The 14,261-nt window shown below is 38.5% G+C and overlaps 1 protein-coding gene across 7 annotated transcripts in view; it reads right to left on the bottom strand.

Moving 5' to 3' along the window:
- Nucleotides 1-14,261, bottom strand: part of LOC149300014 (NT-3 growth factor receptor-like) — a 261,807-nt gene that overhangs the window by 58,379 nt on the left and 189,167 nt on the right. For all 7 annotated transcript variants that reach the window (XM_089485793.1, XM_089485792.1, XM_089485794.1 and 4 more), the window contains one exon: nt 11,479-11,667. In XM_089485793.1, the coding sequence (XP_089341919.1) occupies nt 11,479-11,667 (189 nt within the window). The remainder of the gene's footprint in view (nt 1-11,478; nt 11,668-14,261) is intronic.

Genomic DNA, 14,261 nt, shown 5'->3' with positions numbered 1-14,261 from the left:
GAAATTACGTCATATTCCGGCGCTCAGCATTACAAGCCAGCACCGAGAGCGAGCTAGAGGGCTCGCAGAGGAGAGAGAGGGGCGCCAAGCGGGTACTGACAACTATAAGCGAAAACCAAAAAAAGGCGCTTGGGGTGGCATAGAGCAGCCTCTTCAAAAGTGCCGCCTGGGGCAATTGCCCCACTCTGCTCCATGGTAGGGCCGGCCCTGATTACAATTGTAAAGTATACATGTATGTATCATACTTTAGTACACATGGGACATCTGTTGTGTGTTTTACAAAAGCAGCCCTACAGTACAGGGGTAAAATGGGGTATAGGAACATGATTACGGGAAAAAGCAGACAGACGTTTTGCAGTCATAAAGGGATTCCCATAATTTTAAACTGCTTCAATTTGGGCTTTTATTTTTTGTCTTTTTTTAGATCAACAGCAGGGTTGAGCTTGATGGACTTTTTAAGATCTAAATTTCTTTGTTACTATGTTTCGGCGTAAGGTTGCCATAAAGAGCGCATGCTTAATTAACTTTCATGTAATTCTTCTTATAGCAGAGTAGCTCTTCTTTAGATTTTTGGTGTTAGGCTCTTTTATAGCAGAGTGCTTAAAATTTCAGCTAAATATGTCTCTTAATCTGCCTACTACTACATACAGAATAAAACCCAATATGCGATGTGAAAGACAAGGTTGATGAGCTAATGTTATTAAATTCCCTGTATTAACAATGGTATTTGAATAATTAATTTGCAGCTTATGAATAATGCATTTAGTTGATCTAAGTAATTGCAGATTTTTTTTAATATAACAGACCTCTAGTGTGTGATATTTGTAGTTAATTATCAACATTAAAAAGGTAATTCTTTTATTCTGGCCTAAATTTCTGATTCAATTCTAGCAAATCACAGTAATTACATTTATTTGTGCTTTATATCAAATATTAGTAATACTGCTGACATTTTCAATATGTAGAACACATTCTAATAATGTTGTGTGGCTGTAGAATTTATGGTTTAACTCATTGATAACCAAAGCTAGTTTATGATTTATACTATATATTCTTCTTTTCTAAAACATTACCTGCCAGATATTTAAAGGTATCAATTACATTTAATGGCACAACCCCTGTAGGTAGTGGATTCCACATCCTAATTTTTTGTTACTATAAAGAACCCTTTTCTTTGCTGTAGGTGAAAATTATGTTCTTCAATTCAAAATGGATGACCTCTTGTTCTTTGGACAGTCCTATTGATGAAGAGGTCATCAGAGACTAGTTTGTATTGCCCCTGTATTTACTAGGTCATGAATAACTATGTACAATCTTGGAGTGATGTAGAGGTTTTGGAGGCCACTTTGACACTTTTTAGAAGTCAAGAAATGATACATTGGTAGGGGTTAATATAAATTAGCACAAAGCACCAGGTGCTAGCAATGAAGCTATGGCTGCCAGCCTTCCAGGCTTTGCCCAGATGGATTAAATAAATTGCTAAATGTGGAACAATCTCTGTGGAAATCAGTGTAATATTCCTGCTGAATGCACTGCTTTAACTACATCCCCCAGAATTGCTCCAGTTTCATCTAGACAAATTCCTCAGAGTTGGCCATGGTTGGAAATCTCCAGTTTACCTATACATTATGCATAGCTGGGGTGGGACCGTCATGATGCATGGTTTCCAAAGGTTTTCACCCCAACCAAAGCTCACTTACAACTCAGTGTTTAGAGAATAAACCTCATAAATCATATTAGACACTAGTGACTACAATTATTCCCAATTGCTTCCATTTGGCGTTACTGGGTAAACTACCCTAACTCTACATGCTTGTCAGTGATTTATAAGCAAAACAAACTAGCACTCCGAAGCTGAACAGGGGTGTTGAGGATTTGTAAAGGTTTTACCATATTTTAGTTCCCATAGTAACAAGCAACATTTATTTACCTCCTTAGCATAAACCCATAGCCCCTTACAGCTGGCATAACTCATCATGGTTCAAAGAGAAATTTGTGAATTATTTAAGTGTAATAATTTTTTTTGCCAAGGTAAGCAACATATCACTTACTACATGTGAACACTGGCACCTTTAATTATTTATGAATATATTATTATATTATATTCGCACATTCATATCTTGTCAAAGTCAGCAATTTTACATCCTGAATAGGGTAAAATCATGTGAAATGGGCTGCCTTAAATGTTGTAGTTCCCCTCACTATGTACATTGGTTTAAACTACTGCTTTGGCACTCACTGAGTTAAGACATCAAAGACATGTTACTGGTAAAGTGGCATTGCCGTCTCAAGAGAAATTCTGTGTAATCAACCTTGGGAAGGACGTACTTTATCCTCCTGCTGGAACTGAACGTATTGCTTCTGATGTTCATTGATCCAGGAAGTCTTACACCTGATATTTACAGAGCTTGTCATGTACTGAAACATGATTAACATTAATAACATTGTGTCCCTTCAACCTGAAAAATAATTCCTTATTTTGTCCGATGTGATACGCCCGCATCTAAAACGTTCAAAAGTTATTTTAAGCATAAGTCAAATTGACTCTAGTTTTGATATATTACAACTGCAGACCCTGTTGAAGATCACGTAGATTATACAATATACGATTGTATATGCAGCAGTGGAATTTCAAAGAAGAATTTGACTTGTTTTCCAATTCAAAATTGTTTTTTTGTTTTTCTAGTTTAAGGGTTTTGACTTACAAGCTAGTAACAAGATTTCGCTTGTAGGCAGGAAAACCCTTTCAGATCCCAGACTGACAGCAAAAGCTGTTGATATTTCTAAAGTCAAGAAAGATAACATTAAAACCTTGGATTTAGCGGCTCTAATTGCTTAATTTCCATGTAGAAAGCCCTTGTGTGTGCTTTATTTTAACTGTCATTCATCTTATTTCATCTAAGCTACAACAGCCAAGACCTCATGAAAGCTGCATACCAAATGCAGCTTTGTACAGTCAAAGTGGGGCTTGTCTTGCTAACACTACATAATACAGTCTGTGAAATCATATACAAAATGTCCTTTAAATGCATTAAGGGACGGCCATAAGCCCAACAGCACCCCAAGCAAGAAGCCCCATGCATGCACGCATCACGTCTTGTAATACATTTAGAACACCATTGCAGACATAGAACTCTTATACACACACTCCATCCATTACAGGAGCTTTACATCCAAGGTAAGCACCAGACTAAATTCTACATGTTGTAGTACTGGCACCCGGTACTAAGGTATTGTCCACATTGTGCTAACATATATAATAACTAATTAGAATCAAATGGGAATGTCTCCACTACACGTACAAGGGCAAAGGAAAACTTAGGTTGATCATATAAAGCAGCTATCATAGCAATAGCTGTTCTATATTGTAAATGACAATATGAATTGACAGTTCTAAACATTGTGTTTTAGGGAGGGGGTTGGCTGGGGCATCACAAATCAATATACAAGGGTTTGGGGGCATAAATGCACAAAGGGGGCAATACACAAGGTTGTGGGGGGGCATTAATCAATACTAAAGGGGACCTGGATGGGCATCAGTACACAAGGGGCACAAATACATAAGGGGCAGTTAATGACAAAGCAGTGTAGAAAATAAATTTTTTATGCTTCAGTATGGCAGAGCATGTCCAGGTGTGTGTGTGTTTGGGTATCAGTGTGGCAGAGCCTGTACTGGTGTGTGTGTGTCTGGGTGTCGGTGTGGCAGAGCCTGTCCTGGTGTGTGTATCTGGGTGTCGGTGTGGTAGAGCCTGTCCTGGTGTAAGTGTGTGTTTGGGTATCGGTGTGGCAGAGCCTGTCCTGGTATGTGTGTTTGTGTGTCGGTGTGGCAGAGCCTGTCCTGGTGTGTGTGTGTGGGTGTCAATGGAGCAGAGCCGGTCCTGGTGTGTGTTTGGGTGTCGGTGTGGCGGAGCCTGTACTGTGTGTGTGTTTGGGTGTCAGTGTGGCAGAGCTTGTACTGGTGTGTGTGTGTTTGGGTGTTGGTGTGGCAGAGCCTGATGTGGGGTGTGTGTTTGGGTGTCAGTGTGGCATAGCCTGTCCTGGTGTGTGTGTTTGGGTGCCGGTGTGGTAAAGCCTGTCCTGGTGTGTGTATTTTGTCATCTGTTTCTTGGCACTTCACTTTCTGTAGGAATACATTTTAACTATTTAATTTTTACTTATCTAGAGATAAAACACCCTCCCTCCACTTCAGAGGCCAAAGCATTCCAGGCCCAGAAATCAGTGAGAGGAAAAATAAAGGTATTGTGTTATTTACTCTATTTCAATCTGCGTTTTTTATTTATTAAAAAGGATTAGTGGCCCTAAATTTTGGCTTCAAGTGTACTGATGTACTCTCAATCCCATCACATAAGATTCTATCTCATACATCAGCCGATCTCTGATGCCATCTTTATCCAGTATACATGGATGGTGAGGAGTTAAGATTCTGTACATTCCCAGGTACTTATTTAGGCTTTAACACTTTTGGTTCCTGGGATTTTAATAATAATGTGGTATTCTGTTATTGCAAAGGCACAATGTAATATAGTTTTAAAAAGAATGACTTATAGCTATTTGGATGGTAAATAGTTTGGCTCAGATAATAATAATAAAGTGTAAGGGGTGTGGCGTGTGGGGACAAGAGCTCGACCACACGATACAATGCATGGGGCTGGTGTCCAAATATTTCCAGGGCTGCTTTTCATTCCAGGTCCGGCCCTGACTTAAAGGATGTGCTGCTAACGTCCTCGTGCCAGATAACACAGAGCACCTTCAGAGGTCTAGTGGAGTCCATGCCTCGACTGGCCAGGGCTGTTTTGGTGGCAAAAGGGGGATCTACACAATATTAGGCAGATGGTCATAATGTTATGGCTGATTGGTATATATCTATGAAATACTCAAATCCTCAGAAGAAAGCACAAGAAAAAGCACATGCAGCTGCAGAGACACAAAACCCATATTCAATACTCATGAGATATCATGTACGTATAGTGATTTTTGTAGCATGTATATCACTTTGTATGAATTATCTATGCTCTGTTTGCTTGCACAGTGTTTTAATGTATTTACAAAGAGCCTAGGTAAGTACATCTGCTACCACTCAACAAATCCTGTGTACAATTGTTTGAAATATAGGTCCCAATTGATTATTTGTTTTTTTTTCCCCTGTGCCTTTTTTTTTAATCAAGTCTGCTCTTTTACGAGTATGCTCTTCATTACTAATTTGCATTCTACTGTATTAAGTTTTCTTCTTGATATATTGCCTTGAAATGTGGTTCATCAGGACACATTAATTTACAGTACTACTTGCCAATCACATCAAGGTATATCAGACACTGTGTAATGGTTTTTAAATGGAAAAATTTATATGATCGCAGACATGGCTCCATAGCTCCCTGTGTGAAGCAAGCTTTCCTTTGGAATCCAAGCTTCGTAATATGATTAAGAACAGTAACTGAGGAATACCTTTCAGGATTTGATGATAAAAGGTTGGAAGTAAGAATGAGATGTAGTGTAAGCAAAAGAACATTGCTCTAAATATCATTAATCAAGCTGATTGCTTTACCCCCCGGGCATTAAGGAAAGACATTTATATGCCGCCAGTAAAGAATAAAGGTTGTGTGTTCTTTCTGATAATTTGCTGTCTGCTGTTAACCCTGAAGCTGCTCCAGAAACTCCATTGATTTTACTGCTCCTTGGTGCCAGTCATGGTAGGTCATCGCCAGTAGCCGCAAAAGTGGTACTGTGGCTCGGCCTGGTGGCAAAGCGATAAAGTGCCCCAAAACTGGAACTGTCTCGAGTAAAAATAGGATGGTTGGGAGGTATGCTGTTAAGCATTCCACATAAACCCATCCCTAGGCTGATGGAAACTTTATCACAAGATGTACATACAATAGGAAATCTCTGTACTTCGGTTTTTAAGATTACATAATTTAAATTCTGGCAAATTCTGAATAAGACTTTTAATACAAGGTCCAAGTCATTTATTTATTATGTGTGCTTCACCATCAGATGTATTGCATTATAAATCAGATGTATGCCAGGATGCTGAAAATGCAACTGAGTAATAATGTATTATGCCAGGAACATATTTATAAGTTCTGAAGGTTTCTTTTTCCTTCTCTTCTCATTGTGATTCATAGATTGCTAGCTTTATGTAACACGACACCGCCATAACGCATGCATTATATGGTTTTAACTGGGTTAACAAGGGTTTCTATAGAATAAATTTGTGATATTTGGCTGGACCTACAGGGCCATTTAGAAGCAAAGTGGGGCACAGCACACCTGGTGGTGTAGTATAATTATGGTGGAGGTCTACAGACCACAAAGTGGGGGCTGCTTGTGGAATTTGGTCAGCAGCTGCGCAGACCTCTAACATGCCTTGCAGACCCCAATGGTTTGATCTAACGCCTTATATAAGCACAGTATATACTCGCTGGAAAATCAGGTTTGCCTCCAGGAAATCAGCTGCGCACCCTTCATCTTAATCACCCGCACTCCCCGACCATCCGCAGGCCACTCACAAATCTAATTCCTTTCTTCTATAAACCTAGCATGTACAGTTTAAATGACCTGGCACGAAATAGTGCAAGTACCCTTCAAGTGCTGCGGGAAATACATTATGTGCAGTTCTGAGGTCACTGATTTGTTTATCACAGAGATGTGAGACATTTTGACAGATGCACCAATATGTATTCTATAAGAACTGATGAATAATCCATACAGCTGAAAACAAGGGTAATATATGGACATTTCTCAGTGACTTAGTTATTAAAAGCACACACAAGAGCGCCCACTGCCTGAATGAAGTGATTTAAAATAATCCAATGTTAACACACACAGATCTGGGAAGGTTGTAGCACACTGAGAACTTCAACCCCTAACATCCTCAGGAAGCTCTATGATTATTTAAATGTTGATGCGTTATTGTTCAACAGAAAAGGTGCTCTCAGAATAGATTACCTATCATCCTCCAGGCACTGTACACAAGGCAGAGGTTTGCACTAAAGAGGACCTACTATACCTTGGCTCACACATCAAGGTAAACATAATGTATTATCATAGTACTAGAGATTTACATAATGTAGCGCTAAAGGTTTACTTAACTTACTGGTTTTGCAATAGGCTGGAATAGTGCTGTGATGGTGCAACCAAAACATAATGGTGAACGCCACCAATCATATGCATTTTAAAAGTACATATGTCAACTTTGTGTCTGCAATTCATTTTGCATGCAAATCCAGTGAGAACCCTCAATATACATATGCATTGTTTCCCCAACCCCAAGCTCCCTGGCTTTCAGAAGATGCCTTCAGACAACTCCAGCACCGGCTGGCGTGAGATTGCCTGGAGGTTTAATGAGACCCCTCTCTGAACGCGGGCAGAAAGGGCTCTCTCTCACTGATTCCAATGATTTGATGCTTCAAGCAAAAAAAAAAAAGGTAAAAATTTTCCAATATTCATGCTTTGTTTTTGCGAAATAAGACTTTGTTCTTTTTGTTCTAACCTGCCTGGTTCCTCTGAATGGTATATTTAAGTACACTGTGCATGCAGCATAACATATATCAGTTTAACATAGTAACATAGTAACATAGTTCATAAGGTTGAAAAAAGACCAAAGTCCATCAAGTTCAACCTATATACATATTGGCAAGTAAAATGCCTATTGAAATGAATGAGACTTCGACTCCCAGCCTTGTGCTTAGCCACAACAATTTGCAAGGTTGCGAGTTAAAATCCTGTTCACTTTTATGGGAGCTCAACTCTTGTACTTGCAAGTTGATATAACATGTGAATGCACTCACAGCATATTTCTTTTATCCATTTCTCTAGTTCTTTTTCCTGCTTTCTGTTTGATTCATAAATGATGTCGAACTTGTCATTTCAACATCCCAATGCATATCTCAGCCAGCATGAAACCCGGTTATTGATACAAACTGAGTTTCAGTTTTGTTGCTTTTTTGTCTGGACACTACCAAACCAATATAACGGCTGGTCTAGCTATTACTTAGCATGTGCCGCATATTAAACCAGTGTGCTATACAATATTCAGAGGGTGAATTGCTTTATGGACAAGGTCACTAGGTTTACAGAAACATTACCTTCCTCCCTTGTGATTCCTAAATACCTTTTTTTAGGCACCAGAGTGTCTACCAAAGTCAATATCATCACTGATTGGTGAAGCTGAAGCTGAAATATACGTCAGCCCCAAGTGACTGGAACTGATGCCGGTCTCCTTCTTCTGCTGGTAATGCAGTATCTGGAAGGTGGCCGTCAACAAAGTCACATAATGAAGTGTCACATGACTCCACTCTTCTCGTAGGGCATCTCGCACAGCCAGAAAGTAAGCAGACCCAGGTGCCTGCCAGTGGTTGGCTGGTGTGTGTATTACACACTCTACTCACAGCTGGAAACTCCGGCATGCCCCACTGGAGTCCGGCATCCCCCAATCCCCACCCACTTCCCCTTTAAAAGTAGTCAGTTCCCCCGGTTGACGGCGGGAACACCTACTGATGTCAGCGGGACCGCCCACAACCCTTCATCAGCTGGACGGCCCACCGACGTCAGCAAGACTTCCTACCTACATCCTGCAAGGGGGGCTTCGGGTAGCTTCCCAGGTATGACTCTGCTGTATGATAACTTTTTATTCTCAAAAGACAAATTCTTGCTAAAATGCCCCTCAAAAACAGGACTTTGCCTGCTCCGGAGAGGTGAATTCAAACCATGGCAAACGGGGCAGAGGACATACAGTAAGTTCACTGTTTGCTCAAGGGGAAAAGCGTCCTAGGGTTTGCACTTCTCAGACTGCTCTTCTCACATTAGGTAGTTTAATTCCTTATTTTGGAGCTTGTAGAGTACTAAAACTAAAAGCTATCTTGAGATTCTTAGTTTCAGGTATTAAGGAAACATAGGAACAAAGATGAACAAACAACCACAATCATTTATAGAGCCTTGAATACATGGAATGCTCCTGCGGTTTGGAAAAGTCCATTGGTTGCTATGGTAATTAGACCACTGTTCAGACCACACGCCAGGACCACCTTAATACAAAAGCCCCATAGAATATGAAACTCGCTCAATCATTGTCTGGATAACTAAGGACTTGTATCAATATCAATTTAAGAAGCCCTGGAAAAAAATTTGTTGGTTACCCTTAATTTGATTTCTAAAAAAAGGTTTAAACTTCTGAACCCCCATTTGTCTGTAATTTTCTGTATGTAAATATTCTATAAAATCTTACATGCTACTCTCAATTTGTCTCATTTAAAGAGAACTAAACAATTAACTATGGAAAATCAAGCACTTTGCGCATGCAATTAATGTAAGGTGCACAGCTGTAGAATCCTTTGTGTTTCTGATGTAGAAAATAAAGCAATTATTCACATTTGACAAGAAAAATATACAAAACACCGATCAACAGCGATTGCCTAAGAACTCTCTAAATATTTTTTTTCCACATAGATTTTGTAGAAAATAGCTCTGGAAATACTAAGTGTATTTATAAATGCATTATGTCCCAAATTGCAAACTGCTTACCCTTAGTATATATTATTCACATTTCATTTTTCTATTTTTTTCCTCCATCTAAAATTAGAGGTAAACATATTGAAATGTGGCGCTGTGCTTTTAGTCGTTGACCGATTACCGGTCTCGATTTTCCTCTGCCACAACTAAGATTATGACAAATCTTTATCTTACATTCACTAAATGTCCCATTACAGTAAAAAAAAATACCAGTAACCCAAAGGCCATATAGAGTTAGAGGTTATAACTTTGCTACCCCATGGGGTTGATATACCTCACAGCTGGATACTTTATACCGATGCCATCAAATAACTAATGATTTGGAGAAGTTATCACTAGATTGCCTATTTTTTAACCTCTTGATCTAAAATTGAATTGAAAAAGCAGAAAATGAGATGGCCCATCTTACATTTATTTAGATAGAACTTGGTGCAGTTAAACAGAAAACAAAAATTATGATTAGATAATTCTATAATTATGAAATAATGAAATGTATTACTAGTTGTCTAATCTGGCTTATTTTACCTCCCTTGAATAAGCATCTCTTTGTCAGCATAGATGAATATAGCAAGATAGTTTTGCTTTTTAAGAATGAGATTTAAGATTAAGATCGTTCCTAAGATTGAGCCTTTTTTCCTCAGACAACTAATACCAAAACTGCTTAGGTGACTGGTACTGCAGAACACACTCGGTCGTGCAATCAGGATCTTGGTATATTATAACATCAACCTAGTGACCCTAGCAATTGTGGTGAAAGTGCTACATTTTTTGGGGAAAAACATCAGGGTGATTCCACCTTTTTTGTACTTTAACCATAGAATCGCAGGGAAAATGGATGGTAAATATATAAGGTTTAATAAAGAAGTGTAAGTAGCTTTAAATGTGAATCTTCCACTCGTGCTTGCTTTACATTCAGAAGTTATCCATAAGCAACCCCAGTGTTGCCCGACTGTTTTTTTTTACTAGTTATTAAGGAAATTGGAACCAAGACTGATTTGGGGGACTTTGATAAGAAACAAATTTAATTTCTCTGTTTGCCCATAACTTGGCTGTCAAAATTCTACGTTGTCCCCCTGACCCCTGAATATAAATAAAAATAACAAAATACAGCATACAAATGATCAACACAGTATGTTTCTGTTGGCACAAAAAATATTACAATATGAAAAACCAAGAGGCTCTGAGCGGTTTCTTTCTCAGTATTAGGACAACCATTAGTATCTGTGATTTCAATATGTCATCTGCTATTAATATGCTGAACGAAGTGGAAAGAAATAAACATCCGTCATCGTAAGCCATAAGCAATTTTAGTTATGTTAGTATAGTGGAGGCAAAAATCTATATTGTGCCGATGTTCCATTAATAGAACATTATAGAAGTGTTACTTTTCACAGGCTGTAATTTAGTAGCGCGTATTGACATCGTGTCCTTTTATGAGAAACTAGCAGGTAAGCAGACTGGAAGATAGACAAAGGACAGGAGCTCGGATACGTCTGTGCTTTAATAAAAAGTCTGCAATTGTTATAACACACAGTACATTAAGTAGAAATTGCAATGGAAAAGACTGTGTGCTCTATTGCATTCAGGATGATCCAGGTGGCAATGAGGCGCAAGAGTCAATCATTCTAGGTCACTAAGTAAATGATACATAGATCTGTAAAATAAGCAATAGGGGTAGAGGTGCTGGCTGCCCTTTTTCTGTAGTTAACCCCAAAATACCCAAGAATGCAAGTCATTTAACCATTTGGATGATCAAACGGTGTGTGAAAAGCCTGATCCCACTGGACATCTCAACTGCTTCATCACACCATCTACAAGTAGCCTTCATGTACACTATTAATGGACAGTGTTAACATTTGTTTTCACTTGTTAATAAAATGTTTACATAGTGGTATTTCGTGTGTTAAAAATATTTGTGCCAACCAATCAGATTATTCATTTATATATAGGTGTTTTGTGGATTGTAATACTTACATGTGTCTGGCTTGTGACAGTTGTGACCTTGTCGGAAATACTGAGGGTTTTCAATAACCGGGATCCGCGTCATTCCAATCACAACGGTATCTGGTCCGGCGTCTAGCGATGATGGGGTGGTTATACCATGGTTTATATGATGCAGAGGACTGGCGGAATCTTCTTCCCCGCTAATAACGGCCACGGGTCCTAAAATAACCATAATTCAGTTAAAAAAACTATTCATAATGAAGACTTAGTCTGAAAAATGCTTTGGTGGCTGTGACTGTTTTAGGAACATCAACAGTCATCATTCTAAAATTCATGCAATACCTCAACACCACAAAAACAAAAAGTTAGATATCTATGAATTTATATAGCACCATGATATGCTGCGGTGTTTAAAAAGTTATAACAGGATATAACAAGTAGCGCTTCACATAATGATTTGGATTTACTGAACCAAGGTAAATAAGGCCCTGCCTAAATGAGTTTACAAATCTAGAAGATATATTGGTCACATTGCTAAAAATTAAATAACGCACATATACTTAAACTGTTCTTTAATAATAAGCATCCTTTATAACTGACTGTTAGCATACCCATTGCCTAGGGACCTCACATAGAATAAAAGTATTAGTTATGTAACATATTTTTAGTGAATATGTTTTTTTGGGGTTTTTTTTGTAACTGCAGCAGTTACAAATAACTTTTAACTTCAGCTTAGGTTTCTCTCCAAGACTTTGAGTGTCCGTGAGCAAAGTATCTCACTCCTCCGGCTCTGAAAGGGTTAATCCTGTGACTATTCTAGAAGCGGCTGATACGTTCTTATTAACCAACATGGCCAACACCCCTTTGACACAATACATGTGAAATGGTGTGTCTTATTTATTGTAGCATTTTAATTTAATACATACACAGTCAACTGGGTCAGGGAATACTACCGGGAAATACAGAACTAATTTTATTGTACGCGGTCTTTGTCTTTTTGCTAAGCCATTTCTGCAGAACACGACACAAATGCATTCCCTGGTTATTGACTATGCTACGCTTTAATCTGCTTCCTCCTGCTGATACTCATGTGCACTGGAGAGAAGATATATCAGCAAACCGATAGGCTAATTAGAATATTGGATTCCTGGCCTAGTTTACAAGTCATTCAATTGAAGCAGTGTGTATTAAGAGATCATTTCACACTAAATGTATAAAATTTTTTTTTTTTGCTTGCATTTTTACAGACGATTGCAAATAAGCATTAAGAATTTATTTAAACTAGATGCTTAGGGAAATCATAGAGGAATAGTCTAAAATGCAACAACATAACAGGTATTTAAAGTTTAGTAAAACAATGTATAATGTTATCTGGGATGTTCTTGTTTTTGCAATACATAATTACGTAATACCCCAAGGTAGGCAAGTCATATGAATCTAATATATGTTAGTACATACTGTATTTAATTCATTATAAGAATTATGGGAGATCCAATTTAGGGGTGTTTGTACCTTATACATATATGGTACGTAATATGTTATGGATGGTTGCAGCATAATAAACAGCTTTCATAATCAGCAGACACTTTATACGCTGAAAAATCTGCCCATGCATCACAAAATCCCCAAATGTTTCCTCCCACTGAGTGCATAAGCGATATCTGTTTTACCCCTAGACTGGCACTGTGCACACACGTGCAGAAACCCTGTGGGACAAAGGTTGGGCCAGCCATAATTTGATAGGAACAGTTGGCAGGAGAGTTTAGGTTTCACCCCAACATTGTCAGATTCCTTCAGATAAAAAAAAGGCTGAGCTGGCCCTGTTTAACGTATATTTTAAAGGGTAAGAAGATTTTGGAGAAATCTCACTGATTTAACTATGCATTATACAGGCCCAGCCAAGCTCGTTTACAGCAGAGGCTTATTCAGTCTAGTATAGTAACGTTAAGGAGTTCAAACCACCACTCTCCTGAAAATTGTCCTACCAACTCTACCTTTAGTGAATAAACCCCAAAGTCTCTGGAATAAACCCTGAGGCGGATCTACACTAAGACACTGACAGTTTCTTTATTAGGGCCAACCTAGCCATATGGTACATAAGGCAAAGCTTGGTGTTAGACCAATCCATGACATATAAATTTAGCCAGCAGAAAGAAAAAAAACCCAGCAATATAAACAAGTTAAAAAGAACTTTAGCACAGAAGAGTAAGTTAAATTCAGATAAATATACACTAAACTCTGTTAATGTATAAAAACACTAAGCAAACAATAAGCATACGATTCCATTGTTCCCATTGGTGCAAAACCTTGCATTGACTTATTTTCACGTTATAAATAAGATTCTGTGATTTCCAATGTTTAAACACATTCATCACCCCAATAATGTCTCGAAAAGTTACATCAAAGCAGCAGCAGCAGCAGCATATAATCTATGCATCAGAAAATTGTTCTCCAAAGTGAAATTTCAATGCAGGAGCTTATTGTATATTTTGCATACATATTAAACTCTGTGTCTGACGCAATCACTAAAGCATGGTGTCGTTTTCACAGATCTATGCCACAGCGCTGGATGTTAGATCCAATATCCGACTGATTTTGGCAGTTTAAAATGTGGCATTTTCTGTTGACAGAGAAAAGAGGATAAAAGTTGCAGTGAGTCATATGCTGATAAATCCCAGGCTCACGTGCGCTTCAAGTGACTCACTGCAATAGTCTTTAGATCACAGCAAATAAACGTTCTGTTGCTCACTGATGCAAGAAAAATGGACCTGAAGCCAAACAGGCAATTCTCAGAGAAAGAAGTCACAAATAGC

Source organism: Sceloporus occidentalis, unplaced genomic scaffold, assembly GCF_023333645.1.
Source record: "Sceloporus occidentalis isolate IW3139 unplaced genomic scaffold, rSceOcc1.0.p SCAF_26, whole genome shotgun sequence".
In the NCBI taxonomy this organism is placed as follows: Eukaryota; Metazoa; Chordata; class Lepidosauria; order Squamata; family Phrynosomatidae; genus Sceloporus; species Sceloporus occidentalis.
The sequence above is the reverse complement of the archived record's forward strand: the minus strand, read 5'-3'. Positions and strand labels throughout refer to the sequence as shown.